Genomic DNA, 27,033 nt, shown 5'->3' with positions numbered 1-27,033 from the left:
TTCAAACAAATCTGCTTTATGAGTTTTGACCTAATTATATGGTACCAAAGTATACTGTAGAATTTCATAAATTAAATAAGGACAGTACAAATCCCAAATAAATTCATCACATTACAATTAGATATTTTGTAACATAACTTACATTAAACAGAAGTGGGCTGACAATGCATTTTTCAAGGCTTGACTCAAAATAAGTTCAATCTCAAGGGACTTCCACAACTACCAGCTCGCAAGATTATGTTTTTTTTGAGCTACTGCAAATCAGCAGATTTAAAAATAATTTTTGTACATTGATGCATTTAAATTTAAAACACACGTTTATCAGCAAAATTAAGTACTGGTAGCCTCTGGCTGTGCAAAATAGTTTGCTAATATTTCCTGATTTAAAGTAATGCTCACTTACACTAGTTACATAATTTTTAGCAATCCACCTCTCTGGGGAAAGAGGGTGTGGGAGGGAGTGCCTAAACAAGAACACTTTGTACTTGTAAAAAGCATAATTATGGGCTAACTCTTACTAATCCCAGAATTTCAATATACCCTGCATAATTTTTAATCCTGGTCCTGGACGTTGTGGATGTGCTCTTACAAAATCAAGGAACAATTTTTTTAAAAGACAGTATGGATCATTCCTTACACAGGTCTGTTTCAAAGCATTGTTAACTTCCAACTTTGTACACCTCCACTGCTGTATAGTCTATTGAACGGCATGCTTCACAGTGTCTTAAGTTTTGTTCATTTAGACGGAGGAAAGCTTCACATTAGAACAAAATGTTCAGAATGAATCCTTCTATTCATCTATTTTAATGGGAGCGCAGTCTTATAGGTGTGTGTGGGGTGGGGTGTGTGTGTGTGTGTGTGTGTGTGTGTGTGTGGGGTGGCGAAATCTTGTAAATTGCTCTGGAAGAATTGGAGAAAAACATTAGCTGCCATACAGTCCATCAACATTTTCATAGCTGGTTTGAAAAGCTTCAAAGATGCAATCTAGTCTTTAAGCTCGTAATTTTAGTGCTGGAGTCTAGCCAATAGCAATTTCTAGCCTTATAGCTTTGAAAAAAAATCAGAAACAAGACTAAAATGCTAAGATTCCAGGGCCATGTTGTACATCCTTAACTTTCCCTATGCAATGCCAGTCTTGGTTGAGCTATTCTAAAAAAAACTATACCATCACTTGAGGAGCCGAAAAGAACAAACATGATAGACTAGATCCAATAGAAAGCTATTGCAGCTGGAAGATAGCAGCTTCCTTAGGGAAAGAGTATATCCCAAAATGCATATTCTTCTAAAGCGTTTACATTCCATCAGGTGCCTTCGGAGATTAGAACAAAATAGTAAAGTTGGAATAGCTTTCTGGATCTTTACAATTCCAATATGTAAATAAGATTACGGAACATTGAGCACTCTTTCACAACGACTATTACATTATTAGCAATATGCAAAAGAAAGGCATAGCTTGTGCTGGATTACAGATAATATCTATTACTTCGCCAGAATTCACAATTAACAACGTAACTTACACCGCAATAATAGATCTAGACACAAGTAGACACCTTTCACAGAATACTTAATAGTGCAAACACCATTTCTGCACACTGCAGCACAAGATCAGTGTTCTGAAACTAGGTTCTTCAAACACTAGAGTTATGAGAATTCCTTTCTGCTATTTTAAACGGGTTAGCACTTGTGTTAAGGTAACATATAAATTGCATACAAACGTGTTAAGCATTGGCAGGCCATATTTGAAGCCGCAAGTGTTATATTGCCAGTAAATGTAAATAGGGTACATTTAAAGTGCATGTGTATAGTCTTGCATTCTCAACTGTTGAATTAATGACAAGATGGGGGAAATAATAAGACAGGCACCATTTTTGAAAGTTGATTAGCTCCAACTGTACTGTAACTTCCATTTTTCTTCACTTTGCACCAACACTTCCAATCCCAAAAGAAACCAGATGGGTTTTATGGCATGCTTTTCAGGCATTCTTCTGCCTCTGCATTTCAGATCCATCCCCCAGAATTGACGTTTGAATGGCAGCAGCCTGATCCCATTCAAACAAAGTTGCACTTAATCCTGCTTGCCATCGCGCCACTGCCTCGAGCCTTCATTCCATGCCACATATACAAACAAGGCCAGCACAATATGAACAGCCACCACAGCAACAATGGCAGCATAGAAGTAGCTGTCTCTGTTTGACATCCCAAGTGCAGCTGAAAAGGAAAAAGGTAACATTAAAAAGGACTTGTAATGCATCAAAAACTATACAATGCTACTTTTGAATACAAAGTTGGGATTTATTTATTTATTTAAGGAGGGTGGGGGACAGCAGAGAAAAAGCCAACATGAAAATGATAATGGATTCTTGTTGCAGGGGCTGATATCACCAAACGGGGGATGGGGGTGGTGGATGGGGGTGGTGGAGGGGGAGATGAGATGGGGGTGGTGGAGGGGGGGGGGGGGGGGGGAGATGGGGGTGGTGGAGGGGGGGGGGGGGAGATGGGGGTGGTGGAGGGGGGGGGGGGGGAGATGGGGGTGGTGGAGGGGGGGGGGGGAGATGGGGGTGGTGGAGGGGGGGGGAGATGGGGGTGGTGGAGGGGGGGGGGGGAGATGGGGGTGGTGGAGGGGGGGGGAGATGGGGGTGGTGGAGGGGGGGGGGGGGAGATGGGGGTGGTGGAGGGGGGGGGAGATGGGGGTGGTGGAGGGGGGGGGGGGGAAGATGGGGGTGGTGGAGGGGGGGGGGGAGATGGGGGTGGTGGAGGGGGGGGGGGAGATGGGGGTGGTGGAGGGGGGGGGGGGGGGGGGGAAGAGATGGGGGTGGTGGAGGGGGGAGGGGAGATGGGGGTGGTGGAGGGGGGGGGGGAGATGGAGGGGGGGGGGGAGATGGGGGTGGTGGAGGGGGGGGGAGATGGGGGTGGTGGAGGGGGGGGGAGATGGGGGTGGTGGAGGGGGGGGGAGATGGGGGTGGTGGAGGGGGGGGGGAAGATGGGGGTGGTGGAGGGGGGGGGAGATGGGGGGGGGAGATGGGGGTGGTGGAGGGAGGGGGGGGAGATGGGGGAGGGGGATGGGGGGGGAGAAGAAACATTTCTGGGAGGATTTGTATTTGATAGAATCTGGTTAGTTGATATGGAAAACAGCAGTGAACACATAGCTTGTGTTTTTTTTACTGGTAGATATTTGAAAACTGTCTCGCAATGGGAGCAGATTCTGTGCATCATTCAGTACATTTTTCCCCAATGTTATAAGGTGTCAGACTTGGCTTAGCCCTCTTGCCTGAGCCAAAGTCATGGGTTCAAGCCCCACTCCAGAGACTGGAACACATATTGGATAAATACGTGGAGAAACAATTGCAGGGATATGGGAAAGAGCGAGGAAGTGGGACTAACTGGATTGCTCTGCAATAGATCCGGCGCAGACTCGATGGACGACTTCTCTGCTGTGCTATTTTATGATTTAATCACAATTTAGACTGACACCGTGGTGCAGCACTGAGGAAATGTTGCACTATTGTAGGTGATATTTTTCATATCAGAAGTTAAACTGAGGCCATTTTTGCCTTCTCAGATGGATGTAAAAGATGCCAGGGTATCATTTTGAAGGAGAGAGCAATCCTCCTGGTGTCCTGGCCAACATTTAATCCTCAACCAACACCACTAAAACAGAGTAGCTGGTCATTTATCTCACTGCTGTTTGAGACCTTGACGTGTGCTTAGCTGCTGTGTTTGCCTACAAGTGGCTACACTTCAAAAGTACTTCATTGGCTGCGAAGCACTTTGGGACAAAAGGTGTTGTATAAATAAAAGTGCTCTCTTTACTGCTCATCAGATCATGTGGGTTTCAAATCAAGTGAGTTTAAATGAAGGGTTGCCATAACAAAGTGCAAAATATTGGTACTTGTGATTACAAGTTATAAAATAAACCTAGAATGTGGGCTATGACAGTTAACTAATCTGAGGGTTGCAATTATACGGATGAACCGTTGGAGCTTCACAGTCATGGTTCTGCATTTCAACCCCTTGAGATGCGCTGCAGAATGAGAATTAGCTACATGGTGACAGAAAGCAAGATCTAGATGTGTCTGCGTTTTAGTTGGCATTAGGCACAACTGAAACAGCTTTAACAAGGTGAGCTGTTCTGTCTGTTTGTGCTGGGTGTGGACCGCGGCAGAGAAAGTAGTGCAGAAATAGAAAAGGAGGTGGTGTTAGAAAGCAAAGCTGTAAAAGGGATGCAAGTGATGGTTAATTCTGCACTTAAAACTTCCATTATGAAGAACAGAGCTCTGGGTCCCAAAACAGTCCCTAGGCAGAAGCAGCAAAGAGAGAAAAGACTTGCATTTCTATAGCACCTTTCACAACTACCAGATTCCCAAAATGCTTTACAGCCAATGGCACCTTGTGATTTGCCATCTGTTTGGCTCAGAGTTCATGGACATCTGAAATGATGTGCCTCCATAACAGGCAAAGTATAATTATTAAATGACTTATTTAATACAAATACAGATGGTGAAATTTGCAAACATCTTTCGAGTGCAATGAAGTGCTATTAATCTGAAATCAAATCAAACCAAGTACATCAAAGCTCTCTCTTTTGGTGAATTTACACCGCTCAAGATTAAAAGAGCAGCGCCTTTTCATGACCATCAGATGTCCCAAAGCACTTTACAGCCAATTAAGTACTTTTTGAAGTGTAGTCATTGTTGTAAAGTAGGAAACACGGCAGTGAATGTGTACACAGCGAGCAAAGAAGTAATAAGCAACAAGTCCACAAATGGCAATGTGAAAATTAACAGATAATCTGTTTGTGATGTTGGTTGAGGGATGCATATTGACCAGGATACCAGGGATAACTCCCTTGCTCTTCTTTGAAATAGCGTCAGGAGATCTTTTATGTCCACCTGAGAGAGCAGACGGGGCCTCAGTTTAACATCTCATCTGAAAGACGGCATCTCCAACATTGCGGCGCTTCCTCAGCACTCATCATCATCATTGGCAGTCCCTCGAAATCAAGGAACACTCAGTGAGTTCTTAGGTGACTGAACAGTCCAATACAGGAATTGCAGTCTCTGTCATAGGTGGGACAGTTGTTGAAGGAATGGATGGGTGGGACAGGTTTGCCTCACGCTCTTTCCGCTGCCTGCGCTTGGTTTCTGCATGCTCTTGGCGAAGAGACTCGAGGTACTCAGCGCCCTCCCGGATGCACTTCCTCCACTTCGGCGGTCTTTGGCCAGGGACTCCCAGGTGTCGGTAGGGATGTTGCATTTTAACAAGGAGGCTTTGAGAGAGTGTCCTTGCAATGTTTCCTCTGCCCATCTTGGACTCGCTTGCCGTGTAGGAGTTCCGGGTAGAGCGCTTGCTTCGAGAGTCTTGCGTCAGGCATGCAAGCAATGTGGCCCGCCCAGCAGAGCTGGTCAAGTGTGGTCAGTGCTTTGATGCGGGGGATGATGGCCCGGTCGAGCAAGCCAACGTTGGTGCATCTGTCCTCCCAGGGGATTTGCAGGATCTTGCGGAAACATCGTTGGTGGTATTTCTCCAGCGATTTGAGGTGTATACTGTATATGGTCCATGTCTCTGAGCCATACAGGAGGTCGGGTATCACTACAGCCCTGTAGACCATGAGCTTGGTGCCAGATTTGAGGGCCTGACCTTTGAACACTTTTCCTCAGGCGGCCGAAGGCTGCACTGGAGGTGGTGTTGAATCTCGTCATCGATGTCAGCCCTTGTTGATAATAGGCTCCCGAGATATGGAAAGTGGTCCACGTTGTCCAGGCCCGCGTCGTGGATCTTGATGACTGGGGGGGGGGGTAGTGCTGTGTGGCGGGGTCAGGCTGGTGGAGGACCTTTGTCTTACGGATGTTTACTGTTCGTACGCCTCAGTGAAGATGTTGACTATGACTATGACACTGCACTGGGAGTGTCGGCTTAAGATTTTTGTGCTCAAGTCCCTGGAGTGGGACTTGAACCCTGTATATAGCTTTGTTACTAAGCAAACGGTTTATGTTGATGCAGAATAATCCAGAAAAATGAGGGGTCGATGCAGATGCAGCAGCTCTTGTGCCCTTTACATGAACATGGGGATCAGACCCAAACGCTGTCACCCCTTCTAGTGCTTCTCCAGTCATGATTTTATAGATTAGCAGGTCTGACGAGTATGAAAAAGTTACCATTCTATCACAATTTCAGTTTATTAATAGTATGTCATTGCATTCGAAAGATGTTTGCAAACTACACCATCTGTATTTGTAATAACTATACTTTGCCTGTCATGGAGCCACGAACTCTTAAGCTAAACTGCTGGTAAATCACAATGTCGCTGGGAAGGAATCAGGAGCAGGAACACTGGGGAATTTTACCCTTCTTCACAGAGGCTAATTTAAACTTGGAAAAATAGAAACTTATGGCCAAATACAGTGGACTAGAATGCATTAAAAAGAATTAAAAAATGGGACAAAGGAGGAAAAAAGGGCAACAGGGTGGGCATAGGTCTTTATATTTAAAACCTGCCCTTGCATTTTTATATTGTAGGATTATTAGTGAAAGCTAACATCCGAGTAGTTTTATTACTGTAATATTAGGCTCTCTTCAGCATTATTGAAAATCTCCCAAAACCAGGGACCTACTGACAGAAGGATATTTTATATTCCAACTGATTCAACTTCAATTATATGTTCAGTTTAAAAAAAAAAATTATGCTCCAGATTTAAGAATGGTTTTACTTTAGCGGACTTAGAATGGCCTTGAGGGATTGGCACAATAAAAATGACCATTGGACACATGGAAATGTTCAATTCTAACGCACCAACTTTCATTTATATACTGCCTTTAACATAGTAAAACATCCCAAGGCGCTTCACTGGACGTAATCGGACAAAAATTGGCACCGAGCCAATGAGACATTGGGACCAGTGTCAAAGAGGTAGGTTTTAACAGTAACGTGCTTTTATATAGCACCTTTATTGTAGCTAAACGTACCAAAGCGCTTAACAGCAGCATTATCAATAAAAATGTTGACACTGAGCCACAGAAGGAGATTTCAGGAGAGATGACCAAAAGCTTGGTCAGAGGTACATTTTAAGGAGCATCTTAAAAGGAGAGAGAGGTAGAGAGGCAGAGAAGTTAGGGAGGGAATTCAAGAGCTTAGGGTCTACCAGCTGAAGGCACATCAGCCAATGGTGGAACGATTAAAATCGGGGATGTACAAGATAATTGGAGGAGCGCAGAGATCAGAGGATTTTCAGGTTGGATGAGGTTACATGGATAGGGTGGGAGGGGGGCGCGAGGCTATAGGGAGATTTCAAAACAAGGAAGAGAAGGTGGACAATGGAGGAGAGCTGTTGAAGGAGGATGGTGTGGTCGACTGTGTCAAAGGCTGCAGATATTTCGAGAAAGAGGAGGGGGGGATCGTTTACCATGGTCCCAGTCACATAGAATGTCATTTGTGACTTTGATAAGGGCCGTGGTGGGGGCGGTAACCTAATTGGAGGGAATCAAACATGGAATTTCACGAAACATGGGCACGGATTTGGGAGGTGACAACATGTTCAAGGACTTTGGAGAGGAAAGAAAGGTTGGAGATGGAGTGGTAGTTTGCAAGGACAGTGGGGTCAAGGGTGGGTTTGAAGAGGGGGACAGTACCTGACGAGAGAGAACCTCAGCTAACATGGGGGCCAGGAAGGGATGTTGGGTGGTCAGATTGGTGCGAATGGGGTCGAGGGAGCAAGAACCCAAGAACATAAGAATTGGGTGCAAGAGTAGGCCATACGGTCCCTCAAGTCAAGTGGATTGCATGGACAAGATGAGCTCGGAGGCAGCATGGCAGGATATGGGATACAATCCAGACAAAGATGAGAGTCCAGGGCTAGGGCAACGGGGAACATTAGGGGAAGTTTGGCCCGATAGGCTGGGCAAGAGAAGTAGCAGTCGCAGCTGAACGAATGGTATCCATCTTTGTAACAAAAAAGTCCATAAGCTCCTCGCACTTGTTATTGGAGGTAAGGGTGGAGGAGGAGCCACAGGAGGGAAGTTTAAGAGGACGGTCTGTGGGGGAGGAGAGAAGCCGGGGATTATCCTTGCATTCGAGGATGATCTTTGAATAGTGAGCAGTTTTAAGGAGTGCATTGAAGGAGAGGGGCGCGGAGAGGTATAGGGAGGGAATTCCAGAGCTTAGTGTCTGGACGGCTGACTTTTCTTTTTACCTTCCCAGACATATTTTCACACTAGTGACATGAATTGGGTTAAAAAGTTAGAATGTGCAAAAAGTTATATAAACCCATCTCTACCAAACACAGATGAATACAAATTCCATTCCTACCAATCACCTACAATACATTTTCACACATTTATAAGCTATTGATGTACATGCAAATTAAATTCATAAGGACACAAGTAAACAAGTTGCACCTTGACTCGTGTTTCTAGAACCTCTTCAGTCACACTCCAGAAGCATTCCTTTGCTTTGGCTGGACAGCAATAGGTAAAAGCAACATAGAATCCATACTCCAGTAACTGACACTGGTAACTAACAGTTCAGGAACGGAGACTGAGGATTGATCTCCAGCTTTTATGAAACTTTTGCTTCATAAGATACTGGTAGTCAAATGAATTGGCTGGATCACAATGCAATCCATCAATTATCTTCAATCAATTGAGGAACACACCTTTACACCAGAAATCATTATATTAAAGATGCAGTTACCTTCAAACACATAAGACTTTGTCCCAAAATACAACCCAATTGGTAAAGTGATCATTAGGAATGTGAAAAACAGAAGAGTCCTCAGCACGGATAACAATGAGCCATCATTTCTGAAAATGACCAAAATCAGCGTTAACAGATCTGCACAGTGATTATTGCAAACAAGTCTATACGTACCAAGCCCCATTTTAGCAATGTTACAACCAGTTTTAAACAGACTTGGCTGGAAAGGCTGAGAACGTGACCTTCCAAGCCTGCAGATAGCCAATGCAAACAAAAACAATTTTTCCACTTTACCTTCACACATTGAAAAGATCGCATCCCTGGTGGTTGTGAGCAAGACAACCTCTCAGTACACAGGGGATATTTGTGCAGGATGGAGATAGCACAGAGCTATTAGAAAATCTAATAATAAATGAGCGAGAGGGTAGGTGTAGTAACTAGAAGATTGTTTTATTTATTTATTCCTTCATGGGATGTGGGCATCACTGGCAAGGCTGCCCATCCCCAATTGCCCTCGAGAAGGTGATGGTGAGACGCCTTCTTGAACCGTTGTAGTTCGTGTGGTGAAGGTACTCCACAGTGCTGACTTTGTTGTAGAGGTTTGGGACAACTGAGTGATTTGCTAGGCCATTTAAAAATCAACCACATTGCTGTGAGTCTGGAGTCACATATAGGCCAGACCGGGTAAGGACGGCAGATGTCCTTCCCTATTGGACATTAGTGAACCAGATGGTTTTTTTTACAGCAATCCATAGTATCATGGTCACCATTACTGATACTAGCTTATTAATTCCAGATTATTTAATTGAATTTAAATTCCCCCAGTTGCCGTGGTGGGATTTGAACTCAAGTCTCTGGATTATTAGTCCAGGAATCTGGATTACTAGTCCAGTAACATAACTAATATGCTATCTGTGGAACAAATATTAGAGATAAATGTAGAACATGAATTGGCTTTAAAAAAAAGTTACAACTCCGCCTGGATAAGTCATGATGGCATGCATTCTTGACCATTGAAGAAAGTCAGAGATGACTCCAACCACAATTTTTTCAGAGGTCTGAAAGGGTGCCAGTGTAAAACCTCTGTTCAAGAAAGTAGAGAACAAAAACCCAGTAACCAAGGCCCAGTTTGTCTAATATCAGTTATGAGCAAGATTAAGAAGCGATAATTCAGGATCAGATCAGTGAGCATCGAGACACACACGGGACCTCAGGATTATAGGCAGGTTAGTGGAATTGGAAACTGGCTGGCAGAAGTAATTTAATGCAAAGGCTGAGGTCATGCATTGAGGGGAAAAGAGACTTCAGGTGTAGGAACAGAAGGGTCTTGGGGTGAAAATACTTGAACGCGAGAGTTAGCATAGAGCCACAAAAAAGACCAATAGGGGTACACAGCGCAGGAGTAAAGTACAAAATAACTTTGTACAAAACGAGAGTTAGGCCAGAGAGTAGTGTGCGCGGTTTGGAGCACTCCATAATAGAAAGGACACTGAAGCCAGAGAGCATACAGCTTGGATTCAACAGGGAGAGGAAACAAGTTACAAAGTTAGACTTGAGATACTGGGACTATTTCCATTGAACAGAGAAAGCTGAGCTGAGATTCAACAGGTTTTTGATAGTGAAAAGGGATGACTGTCTCTCACTGGGGAGAGAGTGATGAGGACTCAATTTAAAATTGTCACAAAGAATGAGGAGGAAGTTTCTTAACACAGTGTTCTTAGAGCATTGGGCACTTTGCCACAGTGAACAGTTTGAAACCATTGCAGTTTGTTTTTGAGGAAGCATTCGAAATGTAACATGATGTAAACTTAATGGTACAATTTACTCTGAATAAACATAGCTATCTTTACACATCAGCTGAAAAAATACATTTAACAGTTAAAGCAGTGGTCTGTATCGAATACACAGGTACATTGTATTTAATGACATTTCACAATAACAAATTTAGAATTGGCAATGAAATTATTACTGAACCTCAAAGAACATAAGAAATAGGAGCAGGAATTGGACATTTGGCCCCTCGAGCCTGCTCCACCATTTAATAAGATCATGCACCTCGAGTCTCGTCGCCGAGAGCATACAGAAATCAAGCGCAGGCAGTGGAAGAAGCGTGCGGCAAACCAGACTCCCCACCCACCCGTTCCTTCAACGACTGCCTGCCCCACCTGTGACAGAGACTGTAATTCCCGTATTGGACTGTTCAGTCACCTAAGAACTCACTTTTAGAGTGGAAGCAAGTCTTCCTCGATTTTGAGGGACTGCCTATGATGATGATAATGGACTCAGGTCCACTTCCCTGCCTGCTCCCCTTAACCCTTTATTCCCTTATTGCTCAAACATCTATCTCCACCTTAAATATATTCAATGACCCAGCCTCCACAGCTCTCTGGGGCACAGAATTCCACAGATTTACAACCCTCAGAAAAGAAATTCCTCCTATTCTCAGTTTTAAATCGATGGCCCCTTATTCTGAGACAATGCCCCCTAGTTTTAGTTTCCCCTATGTGGAAATATCCTCTCTGAATCCACCTTGTCGAACACCCTCATTATCTTATGTTTCAATAAGATCACCTCTCATTCTTCTAAACTCCAATGAGTATAGGCCCAACCTACTCAACCTTTCTTCATAAGCCAACTCCCTCATTTCCAGAATCAGCCTAGTGAACCTTCTCTGAACAGCCTCCAATGCAAGTATATTCTTCCTTAAATACGGAGACCAAAACTGCGCGCAGTACTCAAGGTGTGGCCTCACCAATACGCTGTGCAGTTGTAGCAGGGCTTCTCTGCTTTTATACTCTATCCCCCTTGCAATAAAGGCCAGCATTCCATTTGCCTTCCTGATTACTTGCTGTGCCTGCATACTAACGTTTTGTGTTTCATGCACAAAGACTCCCAGGTCCTCTGGACTGCAGCACTTTGCAATTTTTCTCCATTTAAATTATAATTTGCTTTTCTATTTTGTCTGCCAAAGTGGATAACCTCACATTTTCCCACATTATAATCCATCTGCTAAATTTTTGCCCACTCACTTTAGCCTATCTATATCCCTTTACAGATTTTTTTGTGTCCTCCTCACAATTTGCTTTCCCACCCATCTTTGTATCATCAGCAAATTTGGTCACATTACAGACGGTCCGGTCCCTTCATGCAAGTCATTAATACAGATTGTAAATAGTCGAGGACCCAATAGCGATCCCTGCGGCACCCCACTAGTTACCGTTTGCCAACCTGAGAATGACCCATTTATCCCGACTCTCTGTTTTCTGTTAGTTAGCCAATCCTCCATCCATGCTAATATATTACCCCCAACCGTGAACTTTTATCTTGTGCAGTAACCTTTTATGTGGCACCTTATCGAATGCCTTCTGGAAATCCAAATACACATCCACTGGTTCCCCCTTATCCACATCCTTAAAACCTCCAACAAATTTGTCAAATGTGATTTCCCCTTCATAAAACCATGTTGACTCTGCTTGATTGAATCATGCTTTTCCAAATGTCCTGCTACTGCTTCCTTAATAATGGACTCCAGCATTTTCCCAAAGACAGATGTTGGGCTAACTGGTCTATAGTTTCCTGCTTTCTGTCTACCTCCTTTTTAAAATAGGGGCGTTACATTTGTTGTTTTCCAATCTACTGGGACCTCCACAAAATCTAGGGAATTTGGTAAATTACAACCAATGCATCTACTATTTCTGCAGCCACTTCTTTTCAGACTCTAGGATGCAAGCCATCAGGTCCAGGGGACTTGTCTGCCTTTAGTCTCCTTATTTTACAGAGTACTACTTCTTTAGTGATAGTGATTGTATTAAGTTCCCCCCTCCCTATAGCCCCTTGATTATCCACTATTGGAATATTTTTAGCATTTTCTACCTTGAAGACCGATACAAAATATTTGTTCACAGTCTCTGCCATTTCCCTGTTCCCCATTATTAATTCCTCAGTCTCATACTCTAAGGGACCAACATTTACCTTAGCCACTCTTTTCCTTTTTATGTACCTGTAGAAACTCTTATTATCTGTTTTTATATTTAATGCAGGTTTGCTTTCATAATCTATCTTCCCTCTTTTTTTTTTAGTCGTTCTTTGTTGGCTTTTAAAAGTTTCCCAATCCTCTGGCCTCTCACTAGTCTTGGCCACTTTGTATGCCCCGGTTTTCAATTTGATACCATCCCTTATTTCCTTAGTTAGCCATAGATGGTTATCCCTTCTCATTGGAATATATTTTTGTTGAAAGTTATGAACCTCAATGATTGTTTACAACTGAAGGACTTACTAGACCACTTCAGACAGCATTAAGAGCCCAAGTTTCCACATGATTTGCGCCTGATTTTTAGGAGCAACTGGTGGAGAACGGACTATCTTAAAATTCGCAATTCTCCACATTTTTTTTCCTGCAGTTCTAGTCAGGTAGAACAGTTCTACTTTGGAACAGAATTTTTTCTTCAAAAGGGGATGTGTCCGGCCACTGACGCCTGATTTGAAAGTTTCCACGGTAAAAATGTACTCCAAACTAAAGTAGAATGGAGCAAGTGAAGATTTTTGTAGAACTGAAAAAACTGAAAGAACACATTAAAAAAATCAGGCGCAGGTTACAAATCAGGCGTCCAGAACGCGGGGGGGGAAGGGAAGTCATTAAATTCTACAATCAATCCTTATTTATACTTATACAAATAAATCCAACCTGAATAAACATTTATAAGCAAAGAAAAGGTTAAATAAATCATCTTCCTACCTGTGTGAAAGTGCTTCAGCCAGGAAGAATGGTGCAGCAAGCCTCACAAAATGAGGGAGCCGACCGAACGCGGGGGGGGGGGGGGCGACCGAACGCGGGCGGGGGGGGGGGGGGGGGGGGGGAGGGAGGAGGGAGCCGACCGAAAGCGGGAGGGGGTGGGGGGGAAAGGAAGGGAGCCGACGAGCGCGGGGGTGGGGGAGAGGGAGCCGACAAACGCGGGGGGGGGTTGGAAGGGAAGGGAGCCGACGAACGCGGGGGGGGGGGGGGGGGGGGGGTGGAAGGGAAGGGAGCCAACGATCGCGGGGGGGGGGGGGGGGGGAGGGAGCCGTTCCAGACGGCTGGTGGGAAAGAGAGAAGGCTGCAGGAAGCCTCAGAAATTGAGGAGCCATTTCCCGACGGCAAAAGGGGGAGGTCGTCGGGAAACGGCTGTCTCAACTTTGAGGCTTCCTGCGCCCTTCTCACTGCTACAAGAAGCCTCTGTGCTAATGGCAATGTACTTTTATTAAAAAATGTTCAAAAACTAAACAGCTACAAAGAACTACAAAAATGGCCGAGTGCCAATGTTTTTTTCACACTGAGCATGCGCGAACGCTCCAACGCGCACGTGCAGCGTTGCCGGCAGGAAAAAAACTAATTTAAATAGTACCCGCCCCCTCCCACGTACAAAATCGGCACGAGTGTAGGCTCCGCCCCCCTGGGCGCCGCGCCAAGCAGACAAGGAGCTGGAAAGCGCTCCAGAATCGCTTGTTTTTTTTCCGGCGCCGTTTTAGGCGCGAAAAACGGGTGCCCAGCTTGGAGGGGCGCCCGTTTTTTTATCATGTGGAAACTTGGGCCCTAAAAGTCAGCAACAGAACCGGGCAACGGTAGCAATATTGTGGAACCACCATTACGTCTGTTCCCTTCCAAGTTACACACCATAGGCGACTTGGACATATATTGCCGTTCCCTCAGTCGCTGTGTCAATAACCTGGAGATTCCTACCTAACACCATTTAGGAACACCATCACCTGCAGTGGTTCAAGGAGAAGACTAACTAATCACCACCTTGTCAGGGCAACCAATATGGCCTTGCTGGCATTTCCCACATCTCAAAAATATATTTTTCAAATATTAGGGCATGATAAAAAGGGATGCGTTTATTTGTACTAACTGAATGACAGCCATTTCTCTGATTGGCTCTCCATTACACACTACCTATTGCTGATTGGTCCCCTTGGAGGATAAGCCACACCGAGTTCCTCTGGAATGCATGGCTGACTTTCCAATTTGGAGTTCGATCCATTTTGACTTCAGAAGGCACAGAGGATAGATCTCCCCAAACGCCACCAAATTCCAGCCGAAGTCCCTTTCCCCAGTGCCATGCAAAAGCTTCCCTCCCCCAGCTGAAGACCCTTACCCCAGCGCAAGTGCAAATCTCCCCAGCCGACGTCACTTACTCAAGCGCATGACCTTACCCGCCCCCCCCATATATGGGGCATTGTGTGCAGATTGTTAAGAGGTTTATTGGGTATGAAGTGAATAGTAACAGTTTCGTGACATCTGGATTTCATCCACCCCAACGATGTCACTTATTACACATCACCGAGCTTGCACACACCAGGGGGTTGGAAGAACGTGATCTGTCTTCCATGAGTTTTCTCTCTCTCCCCTCCAATACCCCTCAATGTGTGTCTCTCCCCTCCCCCAAGGCTCTCTGCACACCCACACACCCGCCCCAAGAGAGCACGAGCTAGCTTGCGGGGAGAGAGAAGGGGAGAGAGATAATGAGAGAGCCTGGTTTTGAAGGGGGGGGGGGGTAGGAGAAGAGAGCGAGAGCACGCGCGAGAGAGAGAGGGGGGGGGGGAAGGAAGGGGCTGAGAGAGGGGGGGGAGAAAGGAAGGGGCTGAGAGAGGGGGGGGAGAAAGGAAGGAGCTGAGAGAGGGGGGGGAAGGAAGGGGCTGAGAGAGGGGGGGGGGGAGGAAGGAAGGGGCTGAGAGAGAGGGGGGGGGGGGGAGAGAAGGGGCCGAGAGAGGGAGGGGGGAGAGAAGGGGGAAGGGAGGACGAAGGGGGGAGGGGAAGGGAAGGGAGGACGAAGGGAGGGCAAAGGGGGAGTGAAGCGAAGCGAAGGGAGGAGAGAGAGAGAGAGAGAGAGAGAGAGAGAGAGCGCGTGCGCATGTGGCTGGGAAGGGAGAGAGCGCGAGCGAGAAAGAGAGAGGGGGAAAGAGCCTGGGAGGAGATGGGGAAGAGTGCGCGTCGGGGAAGAGTGTGCGCCCGGGGAGCGAGAGAGAGTGCGTGCGCGCGCGCCCGGGGAGCGAGAGAGAGAGCGCGCGCGCGCCCGGGGAGCGAGAGAGAGCGCGCGCGCGCGCCCGGGGAGCGAGAGAGAGCGCGCGCGCGCGCCCGGGGAGCGAGAGAGAGAGCGCGCGCGCGCCCGGGGAGCGAGAGAGAGAGAGCGCGCGCGCCCGGGGAGCGAGAGAGAGAGCGCGCGCGCGCCCGGGGAGCGAGAGAGAGAGCGCGTGCGCGCCCGGGGAGCGAGAGAGAGAGCGCGCGCGCGCCCGGGGAGCGAGAGAGAGAGAGCGCGCGCGCGCCCGGGGAGCGAGAGAGAGAGAGAGCGCGCGCGCGCCCGGGGAGCGAGAGAGAGAGCGCGCGCGCGCGCCCGGGGAGCGAGAGAGAGAGCGCGCGCGCGCGCCCGGGGAGCGAGAGAGAGAGCGCGCGCGCGCGCCCGGGGAGCGAGAGAGAGAGCGCGCGCGCGCGCCCGGGGAGCGAGAGAGAGAGCGCGCGCGCGCGCCCGGGGAGCGAGAGAGAGAGCGCGCGCGCGCGCCCGGGGAGCGAGAGAGAGAGCGCGCGAGCGCGCCCGGGGAGCGAGGGAAGGAGAGAGAGCGCGCGCGCGCACGCCCGGGGAGCGAGGGAAGGAGAGAGAGCGCGCGCGCGCACGCCCGGGGAGCGAGGGAAGGAGAGAGAGAGCGCGCGCGCACGCCCGGGGAGCGAGGGAAGGAGAGAGAGCGCGCGCGCGCGCGCCCGGGGAGCGAGGGAGGGAGGGAGAGAGAGCGCGCGCGCGACCGGGGAGCGAGGGAGGGAGAGAGAGCGCCCGCGCGGGGAGGGAAGGGAGGGAGGGAGAGCGCGCGCGCGGGGAGGGAAGGGAGGGAGGGAGAGAGAGCGCGCGCGCGGGGAGGGAAGGGAGGGAGGGAGAGAGAGCGCGCGCGGGGAGGGAGAGCGTGCGTGCGCGCGGGAAGGGAAGGAGGGAGAGAGAGCGCGCGGGGAGAGAAGGGAGAGAGCGTGCGCGCGCGGGGACGGAAGGGAGAGAGAGGGAGAGCGCGCGCGCGGGGAGGGGGAGTGCGCGCGCGCGGGGAGGGGAGGGAGAGAGAGAGCACCCGGGGATGGTGAGGGGGGAGAAAGAGAGGGAGAGAGCGCTTTGAGGCGGGGTGCGGAGTGAGGCAGAGAGCGCTTTGGGGCGGGCGGGGGCGGAAGGCAGAGAGCGCTTTGGGGGTGGGGAGAGGGAGAGAGCTGGGGGGGGTGGGGGGAGGAGCAGAAAGAGGGGTGAGTTTGGAGGGGGGACGGTGGAGGAGGAGAGATCAACTTGGGAAAGGAAGAGTGCTTGGTGGAGCGGGCGGAGTGACACGGGGAAAGAGTAAACTTAGAGAAGACAGATTACGTTCTTCCTACCCCCTGGTGCGTGCAAGCCCGGTGCATGTGTTACAAGGGACATTGCCGGGGTGGATGAAATCCAGAAGTCATGACACTGTCACTATTCACTTCATACCCAATAAACCTGTTAACAATCCACACAAAACGCCCCATCTGTGTGGGGGCAGTAAGGTCTTGCACTTAGGTATGGGACTTTGGCTGTGGCAGGCAGCACTTGCGCTGGTATAAAGGACTTCAGTTGGGGGAGAGATGTACTTATGCTGGGGTAATGGTCTACAGCAGGAACTTGGTGGCTTTTGGGGAGATCTATCCTCTGTGGCTTCTGAAGTCAAAATGGATCGAAGTCAAAATGGATCAAACTACAAATTGGAAAGTCAGTCAGTCAACTTGGGCTGCGCAATTCCAATTAACACATTCCAGAGGAACTTCAAGATGTGGCTTATCCTCCAAGGGTACCAATCAGCAATAGGTCATATGAAAATGGACAGCCAATCAGAGAAACAGCTGTCTTTCAGTTAGTATAAATAGACGCAGCCTTATAACAAAGCTCAATAGCGATATGTTATTTCCACTGCTCAGTGAGAGTCATCAGACAGCACAATTTTAAAACACTCACAAAAAGAATGGGGAGGCTGAAAAAAAATTCTATCAAACTGTTTTTGAAGGAGAGTTCGACAGTACTTTCAAAAAGTTAATAATATAGCTGTTGGGGGGGGGGGGGGGAAGAGCAATAATAAAAGGGCATAGGGAGCAAGGAGAGTGCCTTTAGATCAAACGACTGATGCATAGAAAAACATCAGTGTAGGTTTAATGGGGTGAGTGGCCTGTTTCTGTAATGTACAAGTCTACTTTCTCCTTTTTGCTGGGTGTATGTGTTAAAGAAAAAAATTCCCAAATGTAAAACCTCACACCAGTTGGCAATGTCCCCGATTTCAGTACACAGGACTAGAAGGGCCGAATGGCCTACTCCTGCACCTATTTTCTATGTTGCACACAGTTGTTAATAATGTGAAACAGTGACAATTGGGCAAATGAAAATAAGGGGCAATTTTGTTAAGTCATCACAAAGATTGCTTAAAGCTAAAAGTAATTCCCAGTCACAAGTCAAGGAGAAAAAACAGTTTCATCACTTCTCTCAAAGTTTCATCATAGCCCATTCTGAGGGACGGGATAAATCTTCATTTGGAAAGACACAGATTAATCAAGGACACAGTCAGCACAGATTTGTTAAGGGAAGGTCGTGTCTGACTAACTTGACTGAATTTTTTTTTGAGGTGGTAACAAGAAGGGTCGATGAGGGTAGTGCGTTTGATGTAGTCTATATGGATTTTAGCAAAGCTTTTGATAAGGTCCCACATGGCAGACTGGTCACAAAAGTAAAAGCCCATGGGATCCATGGCAAAGTAGCATGTTGGATCCAAAATTGGCTCAGAGGCAGGAAGCAAAGGGTAATGGTCGATGGGAGTTTTTGTGACTGGAAGGCTGTTTTGATTGGGGTTCCACAGGGCTCAGTACTAGGTTCCTTGCTTTTTGTGGTATATGTCAATGATTTAGACTTGAATGTAGGGGTTATGATTAAGAAGTTTGCAGATAATATGTGGTGATCATTGGCTGTGTGGTTGATAATGAAGAAGAAAGCTGTAGACTGCAGAAAGATATCAATGAACTGGTCAGGTGGGCAGAACAGTCAAATGGAATTCAATCCAGAGAAGTGTGAAGTAATACATTTGGGCAGGTGGGGGGTGACAGGCAAGGCAAGGGAACACACATTAAATGGTAGGACACTGAGAAGTGTAGAGGAACAAAGGGACCTTGGAGTGCATGTCCATAGATCCCTGAAGGTAGCAGACCAGGTAGATAAGGTGGTTCAGAAGGCATACAGAATGCTTGCCTTTTTTAGCTGAGGCATAGAATACAAGAGCAGGGAAGTTATGCTTGAACTGTATAAAACACTAGTTAGGCCACAGCTAGAGTACTGCATGCTGTTCTGAGCACCACATTTAGACACCACAGGGTCGCCCATTTAAAACTGAGATGAGGAAGAATTTCTTCTCAGGGTTGTGAATCTGTGGAATTCTCTGCCCCAGAGAGCTGTGGAGGCTGGGTCATTGACTACATTTAAGGCGGAGATAGGCAGATTTTTGAGCGATAAAGGATAAAGGGGAGTGGGCAGGTAAGTGCAGCTGAGCCCATGATCAGATCAGCCATAATCTTATTGAATGGCGGAGCAGGCTCGAGGGGCCAAATGGCCTATTCCTGCTCCTATTTCTTATGTTCTCATTACAGGAAAGATGTGATTGCGCTAGAGAGAGTACAGAGATTTACGAGGATGTTGCCTGGACTGGAGAATTTTAACTCTGAGGAAAGATTGGATAGGCTGAGGTTGTTTCCTTTGGAACAGAGGAGGCCAAGGGGAGACTTTATTGAGGTGTATAAAATTATGAAGGGCCTAGATAGAGTGGATAGGAAGGACCTATTTCCCTTAGCAGAGGGGTCCACAACCAGGGGCAATAGATTTAAAGTAATTGGGAGGAGGTTTAGAGAGGATTTGATGGAGAATATTTTCACCCCGAGGGTGGTGGGGGTTTGGAACTCACTGCCCGAAAGGGTGGTAGAGGCAGAAACCCTCACCACATTTAAAAAGTACTTGGAAAAACAATTGAAGTGCCGTAATCTACAGGGCAACGGACCAAGAGCCGGAAAGTGGGATTAGGCTAGATAGCTCTTTGTCGCCGGAGGCACGATGGGCTGAAGTGGCATCCTTCCGTGCTGTAAATTTCTATGATTCTATGAACCCACTGTCAAATTGACACAATTTCACTCATCTGGAACGCAATGCATGTGTCCTTTTCCCAGAACAATTCCTCCTTCATCTCCCTGTCTCCCCCATAAAAAGTACATGTGAAATCCCACCAAGGCAGCTGGGGAATTTAAATTCAGTTAATTAAATAAATCTGCAGTAAAAAGCTAGTATCAATAATGGTGACCATGAAACTACCGGATTGTCGTAAAAACCCATCTGGTTCACTAATGTCCTTAGGGAAGGAAATCTGCCGTCCTTGCCCAGTCTGGTCTGCATGCGACTCCAGACTCACCACCACCCTCATCCCTGGGACCAATCTCGTAAATCTTTTCTGCGCCTTTTCTAAATTAAACAATAGCAAAATACTGCGGTTGCTGGAAATCTGAAATAAAATCACAAACTGCTGGAAACACTTAGCTGATCAGGGAACATCTGTGGGAAGAGAAACGAAGTTAACATTTCAAGTTCTGACTAAAGGCCATTGACCTGAAACATTAACTCTGTTTCTCTCCCTCCACAGATACTGCCTGACTTGCTGAGTATTTCCAGCATTTTCTGTTTTTACTTCCTAAATTATAACCTTGGCCTGGATTTCCCAGGAACTATGACCGCATACGCGCTGTAAAGTACCCTGCAAATTCCGGTTTTCGCATGCACCACGCAAAAAATTGGAACTTGCGATCTGTCAAGTTTCAGCTTGACAGATCCACCACACCCCCTGGAAATGGACATTCTACTTGCTCAATGAATGCCCACAAAACTTTTATCGGTAAAAGCAGGTGCACGGCCTTCTTTTACCAGTGTAAGAGTTTAAATAAATAGTAAATATTTTTTTTAATTATTTAAACATAAAAAAAAGCTTTAAAATTAGTTGTTATTTTTCAAAAAATTAAATTTTTGTTTTAAATGTTTAACTTAATTGACATTAATAAACTTTAAACACAATGATTTATTTTTATTTAATTGGGGTGTAGTTGTGTTTTTTTCCCGGGGTTTTTGGGGGGTTATTTTTATTTAATTGGGGTGTAGTTGTGTTTTTTTCCCGGGGTTTTTGGGGGTGTCACCCAAGGGATCTATCCTAGGCCCCCTCCTTTTTCTCATCTACATGTTGCCATTTGGCGACATCATCTGAAAACACAGCGTCAGTTTCCACATGTATGCTGATGACACCCAGCTCTACCTCACTATCACTTCACTCGACCCCTTCATAGTCTCTAAATTGTCAGGCCGGTTGTCCGACATCCAGGTCTGGATGAGCAGAAATTTTCTCTAATTAAATATTGGGTAAACTGAAGCCTTTGTTTTCAGCCCATCCCTCTCCCCAACTTCTGTCGGAGGCTGAACCAGACTGTTCGCAATCTTAGTGTCATATTTGACCCTGAAATGAGTTTTTAAACCACATGTTCGCAGCATAACTAAGACCGCCTATTTCCACCTCCATAACATCGCCCGTCTCTGCCCTTTCCTCAGCTCATCTGTTGCTGAAGCCCTCATCCATACCTCGAAAGTTAACTATTCCAACGCACTCCTGGCTGGCCTTCCACCCTACGTAAACTTGAGGTCATCCAAAACTCAGCTGCCCGTGTCCTAACTCGCACCAAGTCTCTCTCACCCATCACCCCTGTGCTCGCTGACCTACATTGGCTCCCGGTTAAGCAACACTTCGATTTCAAAATTCTCATCCTTGCTTTCAAATCCCTCCATGGCCTCACCCCTCTCTATCTCTGTTATCTCCTCCAGCCCTCCCCCCCCACCCCCCTCCCTCCCAAGATATCTGCAATCCTCTAATCCTGCCCTCTTGAGCATCCCTGATTATAATCACAACCATTGGTGGCCATGCCTTCTGTTGCCTAGGCCCTAATCTCTGGAATTCTCTGCCTAAACCTCTCTGCCTCTCTTTTCTCCTTCAAAATGCTGCTTAAAACCTACCTCATTGACTAAGCCCCTGCTCTTATGTGGCTCGGTGTCAATTTTTTAAAATCTCAAGACTCCTGTGAAGTGCCTTGAGGCATTAAAGGCGCTTTATAAATATAAGTTGTTGTTGTTGATTCCGATTCACGAATGGAATCCCCATAAGCATAATAGGAATCCCCCTTTTGGATTGGTTAGCCTGGTCTACGCAATCGTGGCCCAGATACGTGGACCTTTACGCAGGCAAAAGCCTGCAGGCCCAGGAGCACAGGTCTAAGAACCTCTGGGACCATCAGGGAAGTTCGTACTTTTCTCGCTCTTCGAAAAGGCATTCATCCACGGGAAGCCCCCGACTGCAAATTCAGGCCCCTTATCTCACAGGCTGCGTATCAGTAATCGAGGATGAAGAAAAAGACTTGCATTTATATAGTGCCTTTCACAACCACTGGACGGCTCAAAGTGCATTACAGCCAATGAAGTACTTTTGGAGTGTAGTCACTGTTGTAATGTGGGCGACCCAGCAGCTAATTAGCGCACAGCAAGCTCCCACAAACAGCAATGACCAGATAATCTGTTTTCGTTATGTTGATTGAGGGACAAATATTGGCCAGGACACCAGGGATAACACCCCTGCTCTTCTTCAAAATAGTGCCATGGGATCTTTTACATCCACCTGAGCGCGCGGTTTAACGTCTCACCCAAAGGACAGCAACTCCGACAGTGCAGGACTCCCTCAGTACTGCACTGGGAGTGTCAGCCAAGATTTCTTTGTGCTCTGGAGTGGGACTTGAACCCGCAACCTTCTGACTCAAGAGGCAAGGCTGCTACCAACTGAGCCACGGCTGACACTAGAAACCATCAATATAAGCTAGTTACCAAGAAATTAAACAGGGCATTCAGAAGAAACCTTTTTACTCTAGAGACTGATGAGAATGCAGAAATCACTACTGCAGTGAGCAGTTGAATTGAATAGTATAGATGCATTTAAGGGGAGGCTAGATAAGCATATGAGGGAGAAGGGAATCAAGGGTTATGCTAAAAAGAGTTAGATGAAGAAGGATGGGAGGAGGTGTGAGTGGAGCATAAATACCGCATTGACTGGTTGGCCAAACGGCCTTTTCTGTAATAAAAACAGAAGAAGTTGGAAACACTGAGCGTGTCAGGCAGCATCTAGAGAGAGAGAGAGAAACAAGAGTTATCATCAGAGGCAGTCCCTCGAAATCGAGGAAGACTTGCTCCCACTTCAAAAGTGAGTTCTCAGGTGACTGAACAGTCCAATACGGGAATTACAGTCTCTGTCACAGGTGGGACAGACAGTCGTTGAAGGAAAGGGTGGGTAGGGAGTCTGGTTTGCCGCACGCTCCTTCCGCTACCTGCACTTGGTTTCTAAATGCTCTCGGCGACGAGACTAGAGGTGCTCAGCACCCTCCCGGATGCTCTTCATCCACTTAGGGTGGTCTTTGGCCAGGATCTCCCAGGTGTCAGTGGGGAATGTTGCACTTTATCAAGGAGGCTTTGAGGGTGTGCTTGAAATATTTCCTCTACCCACCTGGGGCTCGCTTACCGTGAAGGAGTTCCGAATAGAGCGCTTGCTTTGGGAGTCCTGTGTCGGGCATGCAGACAATGTGGTCCACCCAACGGAGCTGGTCGAGTGTGGTCAGTGCTTCGATGCTGGGGGTGTTAGCCTGATCGAAAACACCGATGTTGGTGCGTCTATCCTCCATGGGGATTTGCAGGATCTTGCAGAGACATCGTTGGTGGTATTTTTCCAGTGAGTTGAGGTGTCTACTGTATATGGCCCACGTCTCTGAGCCATACAGTAGGGCGGGTATCACTACAGCGCTGTAGACCATAAGCTTGGTGCTAGATTTGAGGGCCTGATCTTCGAGCCATCTCTTCCTCAGGTGACCGAAGGCTGCGCTGGCGCACTGGAGGCGGTGTTGAAACTCGTCGTCGATGTTTGCCCTTGCTGATAATAGGTTCCCGAAGTATGGGAAGTGGTCCACATTGTCCAGGGCCACGCCGTGGATCTTGATGACTGGGGGAGGCCAGTGCTGTGTGCGGGACCTTTGTCTTACAGATGTTTAGTGCAAGGCCTATGCTTTCGTACGTCTCGGTAAAGATGTTGACGACGACTTGAGAGTTCAGCCTCTGAACGTGCGCACACGCAAGCGTCGTCCGCGTACTGTAGTTCGATGAGAGAGGATGGACAGAGAAACAGAGTTAACGTTTCAGGTCAGTGACCCTTTGTCAGAACTGGAAAAAGTTAGAGATGCAACAGGTTCCTGAGCAAGTGTAGGGACAGGGAAAGGGAAGGTCTGTAAGAGGTGCATGGCAGGAGAGATTAAGAGACACACAGGATGATGGTGCGAGACAAAAGGAGATGGTAACAGGGCAAGTTAAGAAACAATAGAGGTGTCTAGGCATGGTGTAAATGTAATGTGAATTTCTTTTTTGTTCACCTGTTTCTATCTGCGTGCGCATTTTGGCTGCCGCTTCTTACACGAGCCTTTAACCTCCTTTTACACTTTCTCCTCACGTTTTTCTCCCTTTCCTTCAATGGTCAATATCTAACATGTTGTAAAATTGTTCGGAAGCACCTTGGAACATTTCACTACGTTAAAGGTGCTATATAAATAAAAGTTATTATCTGAATGACGACAGATTAGGAAAAGGGGAGGTGCAACAAGACCTGGGTGTCATGGTACATCAGTCACTGAAAGTTGGCATGCAGGTACAGCAGGCGATGAAGGCGGCAAATGGTATGTTGGTCTTCATAGCTAGGGGTTTTGAGTATAGGAGCAGGGAGGTCTTACTGCAGTTGTACAGGACCTTGGTGAGGCCATACCTGGAATATTGTGTGCAGTTTTGGTCTCCTAATCTGAGGGAGAACATTCTTGCTGTTGAGGGAGTGCAGCAAAAGTTCACCAGACTGATTCCCGGGATGGCAGGACTGACATATGAGGAAAGACTGAATCGACTGGGCCTGTATTCACTGGAGTTTAGAAGGATGAGAGGGGATCTCATAGAAACATATAAAATTCTGACAGGACTAGACAGGTTAGATGCAGGAAAAATGTTCCCGATGTTGGGGAAGTCCAGAACCAGGGGTCATAGTCTAAGGATAAGGGGTAAGCCATTTATGACTGAGAAGAGAAACTTCTTCACTCAGAGAAGATATATTCAAGAGGGAGTTAGATATGGCCCTTGCAGCTAAAGGAATCAAGGGGTATGGAGAGAAGGCAGGAAAGGGGTACTGAGGTGAATAATCAGTCATGATCATATTGAATGGGTGGTGCAGGCTCGAAGGGCCGAATGGCCTATTCCTGCACCTATTTTTTATGTTTCTATTAAATGGAGATGACAGAATCATCAACAGCAAAAAATAAACAGGTGCAGGGCTGTGTTGTATATCCTGTGAACGCTGTAAATATGAAGAAATATGGAGGATCTGGAAGCAGCGGGCTCAGAGCGCGGTGACGTCACCGCGTCGCGCCTCGCCTTTAAAGCTCGGCCGATTTTTCATTCCCTTTTAAACCGTCCTCGCTTCGCGCTCCCCCCCCCGGTTCGACGGCGCTGCGCCCGGGGAACTCGGCGACCGGAATTCCCCCGCTCACTCCCCGCCATCGCCACTCACCCCCTGAAGTCGGCAGCCGGAGCCGCGTTCAACGCCGTCTTGTCCGACCGCTCCATGTTCCCGCGTGATGCACTTCCGCCTCCTGCCGAGTGTCATCTGACCCCCCCCCAATCAAGGCGTCACTTCCTGCCCTGGGACTGCAGGTGTGCCAGCCTCAAGGTGTTGCTCCTCCCCTGGGGCAGGAAAGGGGAGCTGCTCACTCCCCTCACTTCCTTTTTTTGTTCTTAATTAAACTATAATAACAAATGCACAAGTACTCATTCTAAATAGGGGTTGTATTATGGGTACGGTAGCATAGAAACATAGAAAATAGGTGCCATTCGAACCTGCACCACCATTCAATATGATCATGGCTGATCATGCAACTGCAGTACCCCATTCCTGCTTTCTCTCCATACCCCTTGATCCCTTCAGCCGTAAGGGCCACATCTAACTCCCTTTTCAATATATCCAACGAACTGGCATCAACAACTTTCTGTGGTAGAGAATTCCACAGGCTCACAACTCTGAGTGAAGAAGTTTCTCCTCTCGGTCATAAATGGCTTACCTCTTATCCTTAGACTGAGTCCCCTGGTTCTGGACTTCCCCAACATTGGAAACATTCTTCCTGCATCTAACCTGTCCAATCCAGTCAGAATTTTATATGTTTCGATGCGATCCCCTCTCATTCTTCTAAATTCCATTGAATCTAAGCCTAGTCGATCCAGTCTTTCTTCATATGTCAGTCCTGTCATCCCGGGCATCAGTCTGGTGAACCTTCGCTGCATTCCCTCAATAGCAAGAATGTCCTTCCTCAGATTAGGAGACCAAAACTGTACACAATATTCAAGGTGTGGCCTCACTAAGGCCCTGTACAACTGTAGTAAGACCTCCCTGCTCCTATACTCAAATCCTCACGCTATGAAGCCCAACATGCTATTTGCCTGCCAACTTTCAGTGACTGATGTACCATGACACCCAGCTTTCATTGCACCTCCCCTTTTACTAATCTGTCACCATTCAGATAATAATTTGCCTTCCTGTTTTTACCACCAAAGTGGATAACCTCACATTTATCTACATTATGCTGCATCTGCCATGTATTTGCCCACTCACCTAACCTGTCCAAGTCACCCTCTTCGCCTCTTAGCATCCTCCTCACAACTCATACTGCCACCCAGCTAAGTGTCATTTGCAAACTTGGAGATATTACATTCAATTCCTTTGTCTAAATCATTAATGTATATTGTAAATAGCTGGGGTCCCAGCACTGAACCTTGCGGTACCCCATTAGTCACTGCCTGCCATTCTGAAAAGGACCTGTTTATTCCTACTCTTTGCTTCCTGTCTGTCAACCAGTTCTCTATCCACGTCAATACATTACCCCCAATACCATGTGCTTTAATTTTGCACACTAATCTCTTGTATGGGACCTTGTCAAAAGCCTTTTGAAAGTCTAAATACACCACATTCACTTGCTCCCCCTTGTCCACTCTACTAGTTACATCCTCAAAAAATTCTAGAAGATTTGTCAAGCATGATTTCCCTTTCATAAATCCATGCTGACTTGGACCGATCCTGTCACTGCTTTCCAAATGTGCTGCTATAACATCTTTAATCATTTATTCCAACATTTTCCCCACCACCGATGTCAGTCT

At 47.1% G+C, this 27,033-nt stretch overlaps 1 protein-coding gene across 1 annotated transcript; it reads right to left on the bottom strand.

Annotated features, from left to right (window-relative positions):
- Positions 1-25,474, bottom strand: vma21 (vacuolar ATPase assembly factor VMA21). Its single transcript, XM_070882058.1, has 3 exons — positions 25,397-25,474; positions 8,687-8,796; positions 1-2,208 (listed from the first exon to the last, which is right to left on the bottom strand). Exons 1-3 carry the CDS (start codon positions 25,450-25,452, stop codon positions 2,066-2,068), a joined length of 309 nt encoding a protein of 102 aa, XP_070738159.1. The 5' UTR covers positions 25,453-25,474; the 3' UTR covers positions 1-2,065.
- Between the last annotated feature and the right edge of the window lie 1,559 nt (positions 25,475-27,033).

The sequence above is a fragment of the Pristiophorus japonicus genome, chromosome 6 (genome assembly GCF_044704955.1).
Source record: "Pristiophorus japonicus isolate sPriJap1 chromosome 6, sPriJap1.hap1, whole genome shotgun sequence".
NCBI lineage: Eukaryota > Metazoa > Chordata > Chondrichthyes > Pristiophoridae > Pristiophorus > Pristiophorus japonicus.
This window is presented reverse-complemented; position numbering and strand designations above follow the sequence as displayed.